Raw genomic sequence first — 19,093 nt, 5'->3', positions numbered from 1 at the left:
TCAAATAACTATACTGTGAGCCCAGATCAGATCCCTGCTTGGGTTCACCTAAGGCCTCCTAAATTGACAATAAGAAGGTTTCGAAATGTTGACTTGTCACTAAGAAACCCAGCCTCGCCTTCCCTTGGTTGGGTTCCTAGGACCAATTCAGAAACATCATGACAAAATATTTAAATGACTTAACATAATTTGAATTCAAGAAGCTAAATTCAAATTATGAGGAAATAAGATATATAGAAATAAAGAAATATTTAAAAAGTAGAACTCCTTTCATACAATAAAATTGGTTCTCATAGAATCTGTCTGTGGCGACAGCTCTCACAGATTTTTTAGTGCATCTAGGTCATCAGGATTGTTTATTAAAACTCTACTGGCAACAATTCTTGGACAACGGGCCTGTTGAGAGCTTAGGGAAAATGCATGAGTAACAAGCACCTTGTACAGCCATGCCACCCTGAACACGCCGGATCTCGTCTGATCTCAGAAGCTAAGCGGGGTCGGGCCTAGTTAGTGCTTGGATGGGAGACCACCTAGGAAGACAAGGTGCTATAAATGTAAAAAAAGAAAAAGAAAAAAAAAAATAACCAAAACAAGCACCTCTATACTACCATGACAGGCACTTTGTGTATACTACCATGAACTTTGTGTTTTATCTACCTTTGTCTGATCCCTTTGCTTCACCTCTACCTGTGTTATCAGCTATATACTATCTCTGGATACCAGCACGTTTTCCCATTGGTACAGAAAAAGAAACGAAAACAATCAGTAGCTATGTACAGAAGGAATTTTCTCTCTTTCGTGACCTGTTTTCACTCTTTCCATCATAAAGTATAATGTTGAAGAGAGTTAGTGTCATTGTTATCAATCCTAAGTATTTTTTCCCCTTCTATCTGGAAAGTAATATAAATGACTTGTCTTTTGTTACTAATTCCTTAACCTTAGCCTTCATCTCCAATAAAAATAGCAAGCTGTCAAATATAGCTTTTGGCTATTTTTTTTAAAGGAATGAAATTATAAAGGAAAGATCCCTAACTCTCCTGCCAATCATATTTCTCTCTGCACATTGTTCCTGGGTTTGTGAACTGGTGATTTCTTCACCTGATCTATGCGTATCGTTCACCTGAACTATCCAATTGTTGCACTTAATACCTCCCTTTGCAAGCTGAGACCTGGTCATTGGGTGTTTGGAAGAACCCAGTAGCAATATACCTTTTCTGTAAATCAGGTCTGTGTGACTTTCTACCAAGACTTACTGGAGTCCATTCCAGTACTGCATCTTAGATGGTAATTTTTTTTTTTTCACATTTTAGAGCCCAATCACATTCAGTATGTTAAAACTATGTTGCTCTCATTAAAATTACTTCACACTGCACTGCAAGCAGATAACATAGGTTAGCAAGATATTTCTTTCAACTTAAGGCTTGTGAGAAAAAAACCATGTGTGTCATAAATAGCTTAATTCGAAGCCAGAGCTAAGTGCTGAAATAAGTCTTGAGTAGGCGTAAACTCCAGCTTTTACAAGGCTAAATAGTGTTGCCCATCAAGATTAAAAATTGTAGGAAAAGACAACAAATCTTGTATTGAACATGAAAAAAGGCAAGAAAGCAGAAATTGTCAAAATGTTAGGCTCTTACCAGAAACGGACTCCAGCAAATGCAGGAAACACACATTATTGCCAGGAGCTGGATGACCATTTCAAAATGATGAGGCCTGCCTTGTCTGTGCTGCTGACCCTTAAATTTAACTCTTAAAAGAGTGATTCCTGTGATGGCATTGCACAAGAATGAAACACCAAGGGCTAAGAGCCCAAGAAAAGAAAAAAGTAGAAGATAAAACCTATCTTCCCAGTCTTTGATGTCTTCTGTTTCGTAGAAGCACCAGGTCCTTGAGGCTTGAATTTTATAGTCTTGATGCCCAAGGATGGGCAGCAAAGCTATGAAAATAGCAAACAAGTATACACTGCTCAACATCACTTTCATATGTTTGGATGTAATTTTTGTAGAATGAAATAGTGGTTTGGTGACTCCAATACATCGCTCAATGGCCATCACACTGCCCAGAAAAAGAGGGCACAGACCCGAGAATACCATGGAGATACCAAAAATACTGCAAAGGATGTTCGATTGGTCAAAGCGAATCCAGTCTTTATCAGAAGCATATACAAACACTGCTATAGCTCCATTGATGAGGTGGCCAAAAAAATCTGTGATTACCAGGCCACTAGCCAAAAGCAGAAACGATGCCTTGGACTTCTGTCTAAATCTCTGATATGCCTTCATGAGTATAGCAATGGCAAGGCTGTTTGATAAGATTCCCACTGTCATAAAGATTATTGAAAAAAATACTGAAAGCCGGTTTTCTGTCTGGCAAGTTGTATTTGAAAGAAGCTCAGCTGCAGGAGACAATGACTGTTCGGAATTGTTCATGGACATTGTTGTGAAGATAATAGCCGGCTGCTCAAGTCATTTCCCACTCCGGACAGTGCAGGCTTGTTGTCCAGGCATCTGTAGCATGAAGACAGAAAAATTATGAGCACTGCATAACTGTTCATCTGCCACTTAAGACCAAAGAGCCCCAGCACGTTGTGGTAGGAATCAGATTTATCTGACCTATCATAAGCAAGGTTGCATCATACTGAAAGCAGCACACATCTGCCTGTGGTTCCACATTTCATTTTCGAGGTAAAGCAGCTGCCAAAATTGAACCCCTTGATTAACCTCTGTGGCCCTTCTGCAAATGGGCACCTCCTAAATCTCCTCCCAACACTTTACAGGGTTACAAAATCACTAACAAGATTAAATTTAAACCCAATAAAGTTTTAAAAGCATAATAGTTTGTTTAAATAACTAGACGACCTTTTAAAGTTTCTGTTCTTTTCTCTGATGAGCTTTGTCCCCAAACTACAGATTATTACTTAGGTGAACTACTTGTTTGTCAGGTAGACAAAACGATCTTCTCCAAAACTTGGGAGAGTGCAAAAGAAATCACCAGCAAGGTCACTGGTGTTAAATGGGGCTTCTCTGAATAAGTTCTAAAACTATTTGATTGAGATCAAATAACAGCAAACCACACGCATCAGTGACCCCTGGAAGGAAGAGTTGTGAGTCTGTAGGAAAGTTTTCTGGTCCAGCTACTACCACCTGTGCAGAAATTCTAAGTTGCTATAGGAAAGGAGGAGAGCCGTGCTCACTGTAAGCACATCTGCCCAGATGCTGTTGATTAAGCTACAGCTTCAGGATAGCAACATCCAAAACTAAGTATTTATTGTGGTTCTTTCCTTAGTGAGTCGAAGCCTGAGTCACGGACCCTCGATACCCACGACCACAGCCACCCCGCCCGAGCTAATCCGATTGGCGTTTCCCGAGCAGCTTTCCGGGAGGCTGGGAATTCTGGAGCCAGCCTTTCCAAGGACCCGCCCGAGTGGGTCCGACCTGGCTGCCCCGAGGACAGCCGCCTCCTCCAGATCTTACTCACCGATCGACTTTCGCCAGTTAGGACTGCTTGCAACATCCTTCCCAAACCTCCTAACTTGCTGAAACTTTCTGCGATTGCTCAAATGCCGGGGGGCCGCGTTCCTCCCACCCCGGGGCGGGGGGGGGGTGGGTTGCTCCAGAGGCCTGCGCTAGCCCCAGTGCAGGACTCGAAGTGCCCCGGGCAGGGAGGCGCGAGGTGCGGAGGGAATTGCCCTATTTCCCTCCTCTGAGACTCTACCTGGTCCACATCCTGCAGCTCGGAATCAGAAGGGGTCAGCCCGAATACCCTTCTCTCCCCAGATATCTCCATTTGGGGGCACCTGGTCCAAACTTGTTGTCACACGCAGGCTAAGGTGCCTCTAGGGGGGCCGACTGTGGCTAAACCTTAGTCGCGTTGAGTCTTCGACGTGTGGGGAAAGAGCGGCTCAAGGGGTAGTTTTACCTTGGCTTCCCGGCCGCCAACAGGGCTCACCGAGGAGTAGAAGAGCGCGCCACTCGGTGCGCCATCGCGCCCCGCCGCCGCAGCTGCTGCAGGTTCCCCAGTAGCAGCTCCGCGCTCCTTCTGCGGCACCCGCTGCAAGTACTGCTGAGTCTCAGCGCGCGTCCCTCCGCTCGCTCCCTGAGAGTGGAACTCACCCGGCGCGCTCGCCTCCTCCAATCCCTCAGCACCTAGCGGCGCTTGTATCCTGGGCGGGAGGGAGGGAGCGGGTGACCTCCGCCTCCTTCTCTTTTCTCCTCTCCGCCTCCTTTTCCGTGAACCCAGAGCAGGATCAGGAGAGACTAAAGAACCGCGCCCGGATACTACCCACCCACCCACCTCCAGCAGCAGCAGAGCTACAATCTCAAAAGCCCGACCACTTGAGGAAAGTCTTGTTTTAAATTCATCTTCAAGCTAGAAGCGCCAACTTTAAGGTTGCAAAACAGGAATCTGGAGAGCTGAGTCTACAGACAGCTGTCGTGAGGGCGTGTTGAGCTGTCAGATTGTAGTTTGCAGACTGAACTCATCCCACCCAAATCCAGCTCGAAAAGGATAAAGAAACCAGGTAGAAAGAGATGGCTTATTTAAGGTAGGCCTTTGTGGCCAGTATCCCCAGCGTGTTAAAAACAGAGATTCAAGCCAGCGTTGTAAATGGAAATGGTTACTGCTTAGGATTCGCTGTCAGAGGGACTGGCGTATGTCTCCAGCTTTCTATGTAATGTGAGAAGGGGAAGAGATGTGAAGTATTGTTGAAGGACACCTGCAGATAAGGGATTAGTAACATTCTGATGGTGAGAGAATTTCTACTGATATATTTATCCAAAGAGATGTGAACATAACACATTTTGTGAAGATCATTTTATGACAACATCCACTACTTCATTAGAATTATTTGACCCATATTAATGTCGTAACCACTTTTCGCTAATATAATTTTGATCCATACCTATTAACAGGTATTATTTTTCTAACAACACTTAGGGGAATCTATTACTGACCTTTGCTAATTTTATTTTAGTAAAACATTACTACAACCTATGTGAAAAACCAGTGCCACATAGAAATAAACCCTTTTGTCTCCATTCTAAACTCAGAAGTTACCTCTAAATTCCTGAAAATTGAAAAGGATCCTAAAATGCTTAAGGAAGATAAATTGGCCATTAACTATAGGGAAAAAAGTTGAATGATATGATTATAACTTGTAAAATAAACTTACTTATGTATGGTCAGAGAATTGAATAATTTAGCTAATAAAATATTCTGGTTAGTAGATAAGTATTATATCTGGATGACCAGTATCCAAAAAACAACTGTGTAATAAACCACAGTAAAAATGTAAATGACATAGGGGCACTATTCTTTCTTTTAATGACTAATAGCACTTAATCTCATTGCATTGCAAATATTTACTTATGTCTCTTCCACTGAACTGAATTCCAAATCTCTGCCTTCATCTTCACATACCATTCTCCCTGTGTCTCTGTCCACACATGATCATTTTCTTATAAAGACCTAGTCGTATTAGAGTAGGGGGTCAGTGTACTCCAGTATGACCTGATCTGAATCAATTATATCTGCAATGATCCTATTTCCAAATAAGATCAAATTCTAAGATTCTAAGGGTTAGAACTTCGGCACATATTTTGGAGGTGGAGGAACCAATTCAACCTATCAGAAGAACTACACTAGAACATTACTAATATTATTACATCTGTTTGTATGTTTCTGCCTCCATTCCATTCTTCTGCATCTTTCCCTCAGAGATAACAGAGATAACCACTATCCTAAATTTCATTTGTTATCATTCCCTTGCATTTTATCACATAAATATGCAGATGAAGCAATATAGTAAATTTTTTTTATTTTTATAACAACCTTCTGAAACTTGCTTTTTGCATGCAAGATTTATAAGATTTGTGCATATTGTTATATGTAGTAGTAGCTTATTCATCTACAAAGTTCTATAATATCTCAATGTTTGGATATCCAAATATTTTTAATATTATTCTGTCAATAACCATTGGGGTTATTTATGGTTTTCTGTTTTTAGGAAATATTCTACTAGGAATGAGCTCATCTCATCACCTTGTCTAGGAGTTTCTCTAAGATATATATCTTGGGTGACATTACTGTGTGATAAAGTATGAGCATGTTCAACTTTACAAGAAAATGCTAAATCTTGTACCAAGTCACATTCTTTCAAACTGTGCATAAAAGTTCCCCTTTGGCCACATCTGTGATAAAGCTTGGAATTGTCGTTTTCTAATTATTATCAACCAATGGTCATAAAATTATATTGCATTGCAGACCTATATTGTATTTCCCTTTGCATTCATTTTTCCTCTTTTATAAAATGTGTTCATCTCTTTTTTTCTAATTTTTTATTGGGTTATTTGTCTTTTTCTTAATTTTTTGTGTGTTCTAGACATTTGTCATATATATATATATATATATGTTCAGCAAGCATCTTTTTCCAAATCACAGCTTGCCATTTCATTTTCTTTATGCTGTTATTTTTTTACGAACAGCTCTTAATTTAATGTAATCAAATTTAAATTTTTAAATTTCATCTTTTGTGTTTTATTTTAGCATTTTTTGTGTCACATTTTAAGTCTGTTCAAAACCTGAATTATAAATACATTCTGCTGTTTATTTTCTAAACATTATAACATTTTGCCTTGCACATTTAAGTATTTAATTTCTCAGATAATGATTTTTTAAGAATTATGTAAGGTAGGAATCTAGGGGTTTTCCCCATATGACCAATTTTTGTGTTGTCATTATTAAATAATCTCTCTGCTACAGGTTGAATTGTGTCACCCCAATTTATACATTGAAGTCCTAACCCCAGGTACCTCGGAATGTGACCTTATTTGGAGATAAGTTCTTTGCAGTGGTAATCAACTCAAAATGAGGCCATCGAGGTGGGCCCGAATTCAACATGACCAGTGTCTTCATTAAAAGGGGAAATTTGGAGATAGACACTAAAACAAAGAGAACACGTGAAGATGGCCAACTATAAGCCAAGGAAAGAGGTCTTGAACAGAATCTTCCCTCATAGCCCTCAGAAGGAATCAACCCAGCCGACATCTTGATCTTGGACTTGCAGACTCCAGAACTGTGAGCCAAAAAATTTTCATTCTTCAATACACCCAGTTTGTGGTACTTTGTTATGGCACAAACTGCAAATTTAAATACTCTCCTTTCCCCACTAATCTGGAATAGACCTCTCTCAGATATCAAGTTTCCATACATGCACGGGAAAACTATGTTATTTGTTGACTGCCTACCATATAGGTAAAACTATACTAAGTACTTTAATCATAAAATTTAATCCTCTAAACAAATGTATGAAATTCAAGTGGTCATTGTCTCTCACCTGAATTATGGCAACAATTTCTTCCTAATTGTCTCCCATTTGATTACAATCCATTGCCCCACACAATCAGATTGATCTGTTGACTATGGGCTCCAAGGCCAGAATGGCCAAGTTCATATTCAAGGCCCTGTACTTATAGCTAGTTCCATGATCTTAGGAAATTACCAAATTCTCTCATGCCTGGTTTCTTCATTTCCATGATGTAAAAAATAATACCTACCTTATGGACTTATTATAAGAATTAAGTGTGTTAAGCGTTTTGAAGAATACCCAGTGTTTCATATGTGGTAGATAAAATATATCTTTATAAAATGCAAATATAGTTATGTTGGGCTCCAGTTTACAACCATGAAATGGCTTCCGGCTTCCATAATTTCCCTAAGCAGATTCTCTGGGGCCTCAGTTTAGAAGAGGTTAATTTTTTAAAAATATAATTAGGTTTAGGAAAATTGTTAAACAGATGTTAAACAGCATTCTTTACTGAGGAACATTAATAGATACCAATATGCGTTGTGAATTTTCTGGAAGGGAGAAAATGCTGAGTGATCTCACTAGACTTAGTCCCACTGGGAAGTACTGTTTGGGAAGTGCTATTGTCATCCTTAGGTTAAACTCTGAATTCTATGGGTTTTCAATGCCCTTCCTAATCTATCCAGCAACTTCTCCCCTGAGGCTTAACTCTCATTCCTCACACTTAGAACTCTATGCATCAGCAACACTGAGTTCTCAGCTCCTAAAACCTGTTTCTTTGCCTTCATTCACCCTTTGTTTTGAACAACCTTCCTTCAACCCTTCAAACATTGCCTGACTCCTATTCAGGCTTCAAGGATAAGCACCCGACAAGTTAGTGTGTTTTCTGTACATCATGCCTACTGCACATCTGTCATTAACATTGTGTTCCTAGTGCTTTGTATATGCTGTGGATATGCTCGGATATGAATGAATGAATGAATGAATGAATGAATGAATGAATGAACGAACGAACGAATGAATAAAATAGATATACCATAGATCTGTGGAAGCCCAAGCACAAAGAACTTCAGTAACTTGCCTGATTAGAATGGCAAACACATGTGACAAAACCAAATCTGTTTCACCACAAACCCCATACTTACCAATTCTTCATATTGCCTCTGGGTTTAGTAAATCATAAAGTGCTGTCCTTTACACACAGGTGTGTTGCTGCTAATCCTACCACCAGAACAGATCCCTGTATTGTTTTTCTTTTAGTGAAAAAAAGTTTTGCAATAATTCATCTACATTCTTTGACAACCTTCAAGACCTACAGTAGCACATTTTTAACGCTGTTTTTGTTAACTCTTCATGACAGAAGCAGAATAGAAAGTCCGTGAGGTGGAAAGAAGGGAAAGGTTGGAAGAAGGCAGAATAGAAAGATAATATTTATTGATTTCCTGCCCTGTGACCAGCACTGTGACAGACTCTTTTAATGAACACATTAACATCACCAGGTAGTTATTTTTATCCTCATTGTACAATGGAGAGATGAGCAAACCAAGCCCAAAGAACAAAAATTACTTGCCCAAAATCACAAACCTCATGCTGAAATTGAGATACACAAACCACGAAGTACACAGGGGCAGTGCAGACCCTCTTAAAAACCTCCTGTCTATTCCCATACCTCCCCTTCATCCCAGACCCTGCTCTTAGCCACTCCCTCCAGCACATTGGTGCCTATCACTGTTTGCTATTTATTCTACAAACCTGTTGGACTCTTAACATGAGCAAGACATTGTGTTAAGGATATTTAAATGCAGAGATCAGGTAGCCTCAGTTTCTACCCTGGAAGAACTTAAAATCTAGAGTAGCATGCTAGTTCTTATTAACAACCTCCTGTTTTGTTTTGCTTTGTTTTTCACTTTTCTTTCCAAATCACCCTCATCCTTTTCCAGGCTACCATTTGCTCTTTTGGAACTTTTCTTCCTGACTTATCTGATTTCAATATTTGATATAGATATCTAGGCTTCAACTAAGAAACAAATTTAATCCACCCAGTAAACTATCTCTTTAAATGTCCCCGAGCAGGTAAGAGACAAGAAATATCATGCTTGACAAGAGTGGAAGTAACAAGCAAGAATTTGTTGCATGGAGGGTAACCTATCAAGAACTAAGTTTCGAGTACCATGACAGACACTTTGTGTGTATAATCCATTATCTTTCATAAGAGCTCTATAAAAAAGGCAAAACCCCGATCCTCATTTGCACATGAGGCAACTGAGGTATAGAAAGATTACAAGGTTAAATCGTATAATAGTAGAGGAGGGACTTGGTCCCAGTCTGGTCAACTCCTGAGCCACTTGACCTTTCCCCCTGGCTCATACTGCTCACTGAAAATGATAAGCATCTAAGACTTCTCTGCACACTGTGGTTGGAAACACAGGGTTGTCCAAGTATTGGCAACTGTCATGGAATGTCCTTTTGTGGCTAAGTGGTTATCAGGAGTCATCTTGATTCCTTGACTGCAGTCAATACTTGTCCACATTTTCATGTGAACTTCACTTTAGTGAAGCTTCGAAACACTAGCATCCAAATCCAAAGTGATTCTAAAACCACCATGAAGAATAATGAGATCATCCTTGGAAAAGTAAAGAAAATCAACCCTTAAAAAAAAAAAAAAAACTACACATTAAAAATTAGTCTCGAGCTGCAATTCAAGTAAAGAGAGACTGAATGGAAAAATATTGATGGACTCACTGTTCCTCTAACTCAGCATGAAGAAGAAACTGCTTTCTCTGAAAGATGGAGCCATCACAGCTGTGGAAACAATATCAAAACACTAAACTCCAGGGCAGGACTGGCTTCCTGGGCATGCAGTCAGTGAGATCTTGAAATTCTGAATAGTTTTACTTTTGAATTTGTGTTTTGTAAGTGAAGTCCAATGAGACAATGAAGCATGCACCAGGGCTCAGAACCTCTGGCTCCTTCCTGAATAATTCCACCTCACCGAAATGGGCCTCCCTGAGATGGGTTCTTGGCCACCCATTTCCCCTGTCCCAGACCTTAGCCAGTCTCTCCCTCCTTAAAAACACGCTGTAACTGCTGCCACTCTTCACCTAGGAAGGAGCCTGGCCATGAGCTTGGGTAGGGATGAGATTAGGCACATACCCTTTGGCATCTCAGGGCCAGGCATAGCTGCAGCCATTCCCACCCAGGTAAGACTTGTCTGGGTCAGGGCAGGGGCAAGCCTCTCACTCACCCTCATCCAGGTACTGAAAACATTCTGGCACAGAGGCTTAAGATCGTTAATGGTCGTGGGGGTGGTGGCTTCATGGTGTAGCGGTTAGCACATGTGCTTTGCATGCAGAAGGTCCTGTGTTCTCCCCTCAGGTGGAGCCATGAACTATACCTTGGGTGCACCAGGCCCTGGGTGCACATGCTATGAGCATGTGGGAGGGGACACCAAGCCTTCAGAGATCCAGCTAAGGGGAACACAGCAACATCTATGGGTCAGGGGTGGAAGTGGAGTGGGGGAATTAAAGAGAGGAAAAAATAACAGATTTTTAGGGGTCGCCTATCTACTGTGGGTTGGAGCAGTAGGTACAGGAGACACCTGGCTCAATAACCCTGGCTCCCACCTGCTGAGCACTGCATACAGGTCCTTTGTCTGATGGGAGGAGGAACCCAGTAGCCATCAGACCCAAGCAACACACATCCCAAATCATAGAAGGGAACCGTGGGGTGTCTATGAGGATCTGCATTGGCCCCATGAGTATCCCTATGTTCCCAGGGCCCCCTCAGCCATCTCCATGACTGAGAGATCCTCTCTTTTTCCAACCTTTCTCATTCTGTCTTAAGTTTGTCTCTGACCAGCTAGAGGTGCCCTCAAAGGGTAAACCATAAAATATAAATTTTGTGATTTTGGTGACTCTACACACAAGTAAACTGTTCTCATATTTGCATGTGAATTGGCATTGCACAATATAGAGAAGAACAATGAAAATCATGTTAATAATACTTTAATTTTTCTTTACTTAGAACATCAAATAGCAAATAAATAACACCATGACAAGAGAACATAAAAGAAAGAAAAAGCTGTATATTTCATACTTTTAACAGTATAAATATACTTCTATATTTTCTGCATTTCTCTCTCAGCTTCCACATATTGAACACTGGATCCCAGGCTATAATATACAATCAATAAATATTCAGTAAGTGCGTGAATAAATTCCTTTAACAGTTTTTTCCTATGGCACTAAAAACTTTCTACCTACTAAAGTGGCAAAGAAGCTGTGTCCTCTTTATTTTTGTATCTCCGATAAAACAGCACAAGTCCTTTGTTGATGCTCATTAATGCATATTGAATAAGTATATACGGTTGTGTTTTTCCCTTGTCTCAATAACCATATCTTTCTAGAAAATATGAAGGGGAAATAAAAATTATAGACTGAATAAACTAAAACAAAAAATTACTCTCAAGTTATCCAACATACAAGGAAAAAAAAAATTGAGAGGAAAAGTGATTCTCAGCCTGAACTGTGCAACTAATTACCCACATTCTCCACAACAGTTTCATGTCTAGGCATGGTTGAAGCATCATATCTCATTTTCTAAAAGCTAGTTGTAATTTATTCTTAACATGATTGATGCTATTTCTTCTATTGTCAAATTTTCAAAAATCAAATTGAAAACTGAAAGCACTGTATTGTCATGACATTCTTTTACTTTTTTATTATATATTATAATTATTTTTGCCTACAGCACCTGGTCTTCCTAGGTGGTTTCCCATCCAAATACTAACCAGACCCGACCCTATTTAGCTTCTGAGATCAGACATCAGGCTTATTCACGGTGGCATGGCCATAGACCATGGGCCATGGCTTCACTGGGGCACAAACCCAGAATCTTCTGTGTGTAAAGACTGAGAAAGATACAAATAAGAAAGTAAGATTTCAATACCAGAGAAACTTAAATATATAATTTATCACCATTATAGAATTATTATATTTGAGCTTCATATTTGGAGCTAAGCTTCTTAGTAGGCATCATCTAAATGAAGAAATAGTCATATGGTTGTTACAAAGAAGGGAGAAATGTCAGTTCTTTGAGGCAGAAAAAATTGTTCCTAGCACATAAGTGAGAGATACCATGATGGAACATACAAAACACGGTATGACATATAATATGCAATGGTGGTGACTAAGAACACTGGAGTCATGAACATCTGGGTTTGAAAACTAGCCCCACACTTAACCTCTGTAAGTCTCAGTTTTCTTATCTGTTAATAGGGATTCAAAAAATACTTATCTAATAGTATTACTCTAAATTGTAAATTATGTGATTGTGCAAAGCAACTGAACAATGATAGCAATCTCCACCTTAAAGGATTGCTGTACAGAGTAAGTGATGCAAGTGATGTAAAGTAATGCATCGTTGTCAGGCACAGCAACAAGATTCAAGTAATGTTAACTATTATTTACATACACTTTCATTTTATGTCTAAAATAAATGTCCTATATGGGAGCCTAACTGGAAGCTTGAAGTTGAATGTGAGGCTCTAGCGTACCGTTTTGTATAAATAACAATCGGATGGAATTAGTGTGAGACCTTCTAAAAATATTGCCGACTTTACTGTAAATCAAACATATAGTATTTATTGATTGTCTACCATAGAGATAGACACTGTTCCCAGGAAGTCACACATGTTATATCATTGAATCCTCACTACAAACCTACGAAGTAAGTACTACTCTGTTCCTCATCGTGCAGATAAGAAACTGAAGTTACCAAAGTATGTGGCTTGCTTAACCAAGCCCAGCAAGTAAATAACTGATAACTCCAGTTCCCTCCATGTTAGACTTGGAACAGTCTTGTTCTTTCATAACCGAGGAGTCCATATCCTAGGACATTGCTTGACCTTCACTCAGATCTTGACCCCACACACAGCAGCTGCACTTTCAACATCCCTAATAAAACCAACACTGGATCAAGGTTAGAATAATACATAGTCAGTAATAGTAAGAATTAAAGGATCTAACAAAACCTGGAACATAATTCCTGTAAGTAGTTACCCATTTTATGATATACAACATGTTATAAATTTGTAACATTTTCTCACAGTATATTTTTATGTTTCATATATAACAATATGTACTTACTTTGGGTGGTGAGCACATAATGTAATATACAGATGATGTATTACAGTGGTCCCCAACCTTTTTGACACCAGGGACCAGTGCTCCTATGAGAATTTAATGCTTGATGATCCAAGGTGGAGCTGAGGTGGTGATGCTAGCGCTGGGGAGCGGCTGCAAATAACAGGTGAAGCTTGACTCACTCGCCTGCTGCTCACCTCCTTCTATGCAGCCCAGTTCCTAACAGGCCACGGACTGGTACGAGTCCATGGCCCGGGGATTGGGGACCCCTGTACTATAGAATTAAACACTTGAAACATATAATCCTATTAATCAATAACACTCCAATGAGCTTAATAAAACAAAAATATGTATTTATAATATACATGTTATATACTTTATATATTTATAACACTTCTCACATTATAATTTTATTAAATATTTTATACCCTTCTCTCATTTCTTTTTAAATCTGTTTCCATACAGAATATGTAATTACATAAAGAGTTTTCCATACAGAATATGTAATTACATAAAGAGTTTTCCATACTATTGCAAACTAAAAATATATATACCAGACACATTCTATGGCGATTTTCTCCTACATGGCTTTTAAAAGTCATTTTACAATTGAATATTTTTATAATGTTATCTGGGATAGAGAAACAAGCAGCTTAGATGTTCATGTGAGTCCATTGGTCTCACACTCACTCTCTACACCATTCATTGTAGCAGATCAGAGGAATGCACCGCTATGAAGCTGTATTACACACAGAATAAGAGCACAGGCTCTAGCACAAATGTTCCTGGTTCAACTCCAGCTTCATCGCATATAACTTGTAACCATAAGCAAATTACTTGATCTCTTTGTGCCTTGATTTCCTCAAATGCATATCAGGGGATAACAACAGTATTGCTACTGTGCTATTATCACCAATATGGGAGATTTGGTTCTTAAAATATAAAATATTTTTATGCCAGTAGATAAATAGCTGTCTACTCAATCAATCACCCCAGTGCCTATACGCACACTACCTCCACCTGGCCCCCACCCCTAGGTCTCCTCTATACTCCATAACACAAATTAAAAAATTAAAAAGCTAATACCTTGGATAGCAGAAGCCCAGCTACCCTTCTCTAGCTATGTGTCCAGAATCCATTCCAATGGGTCAGAACCCATGCCTTACAGGATGTTAAATGTTTTGAATATCATTTCTGCCTACCTCATAAGGTTGTTATAAGGAGAATATAACTTTCACTTTTATTAAAGTAAATGCTCAATAAATGTTTATTATAACTCTGATCACAAATATCAAAATATGCAGTGAACACCACATGTACCACTTAAAAACATCACCCCTAAATATTTCCTTAGTTATCCCATAGAGTCAATTCTTAAGGCTCTTTAAAGGACAAGGCAAGTGCTTTTCAGACTAGTGAAAGCCAAGCAGTGAAAAGAATTCCTCTGAAAAAAGTTCAGTTGTAAATGTGTGCTTATTATTATTATTACTATTATTATTATTACTATTCTAAAACAAATAGCTTTTCTTAGAATTACATATTTGAAGGTGTTAAGAATACACACAATAACAAGTAATGTTGTTAGGTATGCATGTAGTTGTAATTTTCTCCCAGTGTAAAGAATGAGCTTTTCTGATATAATACTTTTATATCTAGTGTCTTTACACTAAAGTTTGTTAAGTGGTATGGACTCTTTAACAGTATTATAAATGAAAAGCAAAATTTCAAAATAATAGCGCAGAGGTTTATTTCTTCAACAATTAGATTGAATATTTGAGTAAAAAAAGTTGAATTCTATAGAGCAATTCTTGAAAACATTTCATCTTAAAACTTCATGAAAAACTGACATCTTTTTCTTTCTCTTGGTGGTTTTCAGGTACCTAAGTTCAAAAATAGACTTATATGTGTGTGTATGTGTGTATGCAGTGAAAGGTGAGGTAGGCTGAAACTGGTACAGGTTAAATTAACCAGCTATGAATTAGAAATAACAACCAGTGGCTCAAATGAATTCAGTTTTTTTAAATGACCAAATAACAATTAAGTAGATTTTTAATCACTGAAGCATTACCAGTTTTAACACTGAAAGTGCTATTTCTTTGTCTACTGCCATGTTCTCCTTACAAGCACTGAAGGCAGGTTTTATGATTCATAGCACTCAAATTTTATCTTTGGTACTTTTATGAGGTTTAAGATAATTTTATTAAAACTAAAACTTTGATTCTGGACATCTTCCAGAAAAGAAAGGTATAGAAATAATATGAAAAATAATGTCAGCCATCCACCAACCAGCAGCACTGTAAAACCCAGAGAAGTAGTCCAAGTAATTCAGAAGGACAGAAAGCAGAGATCCAAAAGCTCTGGGAGGACCCTTAACTCAGGCTGTTCCCAGCAGCTACAGGCAGCCGGCCAGGCAGGGCCAGAGTTTGGCAATGAATGGTCCAGTTCTCCCTAAATACAGTGCCTTCTGGGAAGAAGTGAGTATTAAACGGCTCTGAACTGGCTGGGCAGAAGATTCCAAATAAACAGTTAGGGCTTACTATTCCTCTTTTAAAAGGGGAAGAGGTAAAAAGTTTCCATTTGAAAAATAGTCATTTTTCATTATTATCAAAAGAAAACCTGAAAATATGTATGATTCCAATTAAATTTTCTTTTTTGCTGTTCATAAAACAGTTTTTCAATGAGTAAAGGAAACAGAAGTTTCAACTAATAGCAATATATTTTTCTTATTATTTTTAATTAGTTCAAAACTTACAAAATAAAAATATACATTATGATTAGATTGAAAATATTTCCCAAGAAATGACAAGATACATGATTAGGAAAAAAAATATGTTCATGGAAATAAATTTTTGTAATTTTTCCTATTACGTTTTAATCAATATTCAAATCTTAGTACGCACAAGAACAAAATATTGAGTTTCAAAAAAAATAGATCGTAAAATATAACTTTCCTACTCCTTCCCTTTTTGAAGTGAAAAAAATAGTTTGTGGAAAGAGCTTAGAAATATAAACCATTACCAAAAGGTGGAATAAAAAAGAACAAGACAGTTAGGCAGAAAAAAGTAAAAATAATAATTATTTGCAAAATTTTTATAATTTTATAAAAAAATAGTATAATATAAATCCATAAGTTCCTTGTCATGAGATATTATTGAAAGTAAAAATTTGTTTCCTTAGCAAATAATTTTTTAGCATTGCTATGGCATCGAACAATTCTGAAGAGATAGCAGTGAACAAAACAGACTAAAATCCCTTCCCTCCTGGAGCTCTTGTTCTAATGGGAAGAGACACTGGGCCCTTGCACTGTTCCCTCTGTCATGACTACTCTTACCATGTTCTCTGTTGATTCTCTTTGTTGACTTCAAACTTCTGGTTAGAAGGTAACCATATAGTCCAGGAAGGATATGATGGATATTGGGATCAGGTTATAGAAATGTGAGAAATGGTTGAACATATTTTGAAGGTAGAGCCAATAAGATTTACTGATGGATTTGATGTGGGGTAGAAAGAAAGAGAAGAGTCAAAGGTGCCTCCAAATATCTCAGGCAAAGTAACTGGAGGATGAAGTTTCTATTAGCTGAAAAGGGTAAGACTAGGGGTAGAGAAGGTTTGATGAGGGTGATAAGAACTCAGTTGGAGATATGGTAAGTTTTAGATGCCTGTTAGAAATACAAGTACAAGTGTTGATCAGGCACTTGTATACATAAGCCTGAAGATCAGATGGGAAATGTAAATTTGGGAATTGTCTATCTATAGATGGTATTTAAAACTATGAGACTGAATGAGATCACCAAAGGAGAAAGTATATATATAGGAAAGAAGACAAGGGGCTCTTACATTAAGAGTTCAGATTGATAAAGAGAAAATAGGTAAAAAGACTAAGAAGCAGCAGATATGTAGAAGGTAATCCCGACAAGGGGAAAAATGGTAAAGGAAGTATAAAGGACAAAAAAGTGATCAATTGTGACAAATAATACCAAAAGGTTAAATAAAATCTTAAGAATTGATGTTTAAGAAAGTAGAAATGTCTAGTGACTTTGACAACAATACTACCTTAAAATACTATATTCAATATCAAATACTACATATTAAATCCTATAATCTGCATATACTACATACTAATAAATAAATAAATATATATTAAATATTAAATACTATAATTTTTTCCTTGTGCCTGTCTTATGAGAAAAGTTAGAAACTGAGGTACAAAGCCAGGTCTCAAACCTAGGTCTTCAGACCCCAACTTTTTGTTCTCTTTCTATGTACTACGCACCTTTAGATATTTAGCTTGTCTGCCAGGAGGTAGTTTTCATCACAACATCTCTCTGAAGGTATATTCTATTTCTGGAATTAAATAGTATGATTACTTTGTGATAATTTACCGAGGTGCATATTTAGGATTTGTATATTCTTCAGTATGTATATTTCAACTTTAAAAAGTTTATCAACACTCAGTTTCTGGCTGCTGTGTGAAAAAATGGATTGGCAAGAGCAAAACTGGAATCAGAAATTAATTAGAAGGTATGTTTACTTGATCATAGATAATTTTCTAGTTCTAACAATGAAACGAAGAGCAGATTTATTCCCCTAGTTGCACCAGACTTTACACAGATAGCACAGGCTCTCAAGAGAGTAGGAAACCAAGAGTCCACCTTACTGCTTCCTCCAGTGTTCTTAGAACCAGTGAGCAAGGAACCAGTGAACAAGAAGGGGTTAGGGCAGTAGGGCAGGGCATGGGACAGCCCATACAGTTGGAGAATAGGTGCCACAGTCTGAGAGCCATGAGTTTTCCCAAAAGGCTTGTCTTGCGTCTTGTGGTCAGTGGAAGAATATCAGGGATCCAGAGAGTCTTGGCAGGTGCAGAGGAAGCGGCACGGTCGAGAAGTGGTCTTGTTGCCAAAGGCTGTCCTAGAGATAACATTCAAAACAAATCTTACTTTTGTGGGACCATCTGGTGTCATGCTGGGACCTATAGAGAGAAACCAGGCATTCAGGGTCTGGCCTGCCCAAGCACGAGTTATCCACAAATTCTTTTTTTACATTCCAGTGACATCTTTATATTGTAAACATAGCATTTGCACCTGAATTCAAAGAAATATGTTACACTATAATTTTCTTTCTAAAGTCTGTTGGCTTCATTTAATTTAAGTGATGAAAGGGAGAAAGTGTCATTATAAACTGGCATTTGGAAGAGATGCAGGCCCCATAATACATCTACTGATATTTGAGCTCTGCAGAAATCCAGATTAAGAGATGATGATAGACTAAAGTGATGGCAGTAGCAACAGAAAAGAATGGGTAGATACAAAATATATTTTGAAGATGGTAGTGACAGGATTATAGAAGAGATAAATAAAAGGAAGAAGAAAAGAATAATTTTCAGGTTTCTAGATTTCGTAACTAGACAAATAGTGAGGTACCATTTATTAGGATAAAGAAGGAAGATTTTAGACCTGGATATAAGAATATCAAAAGTTTTGGACTTTGAGAAGCTACTTGAATGAAAATACCAGCTAGATATCTGAGTATAGAGATCAAAAGTGAAGCCCTATATGGAGATACATATTTGGAGAAGTTGGCATGTAGACAGTATTTAAAAGCATAAGTAAGAGTGAAATAACCTTGAGAGAAATTAAGATAAATAAAAGAT

General features: G+C 38.1%; 1 protein-coding gene and 1 pseudogene across 3 annotated transcripts in view; one reads left to right on the top strand and one right to left on the bottom strand.

Moving 5' to 3' along the window:
• The window catches only part of PTGFR (prostaglandin F receptor), a 35,332-nt gene extending 31,234 nt beyond the window's left edge, over positions 1 to 4,098 (bottom strand). For 2 of the 3 annotated variants that reach the window (XM_016151011.2, XM_036235489.1), the window contains exons 1-2: positions 3,916 to 4,098; positions 1,635 to 2,504 (exon numbers count right to left, since the gene is read on the bottom strand). In XM_016151011.2, coding sequence (XP_016006497.1) covers positions 1,635 to 2,432 — 798 coding nt within the window. In that variant the 5' untranslated portion in view covers positions 2,433 to 2,504; positions 3,916 to 4,098. Of the gene's footprint in view, positions 1 to 1,634; positions 2,505 to 3,474; positions 3,499 to 3,915 lie in introns of those variants that run through there. The other variant, XM_016151012.2, reaches the window with a different exon arrangement.
• LOC118607358 lies at positions 437 to 555 on the top strand (annotated as a pseudogene).
• Positions 4,099 to 19,093: the final 14,995 nt, after the last annotated feature.

The sequence above is a fragment of the Rousettus aegyptiacus genome, unplaced genomic scaffold (genome assembly GCF_014176215.1).
Source record: "Rousettus aegyptiacus isolate mRouAeg1 unplaced genomic scaffold, mRouAeg1.p scaffold_m13_p_1, whole genome shotgun sequence".
Taxonomy (NCBI): Eukaryota; Metazoa; Chordata; class Mammalia; order Chiroptera; family Pteropodidae; genus Rousettus; species Rousettus aegyptiacus.
The sequence above is the reverse complement of the archived record's forward strand: the minus strand, read 5'-3'. Positions and strand labels throughout refer to the sequence as shown.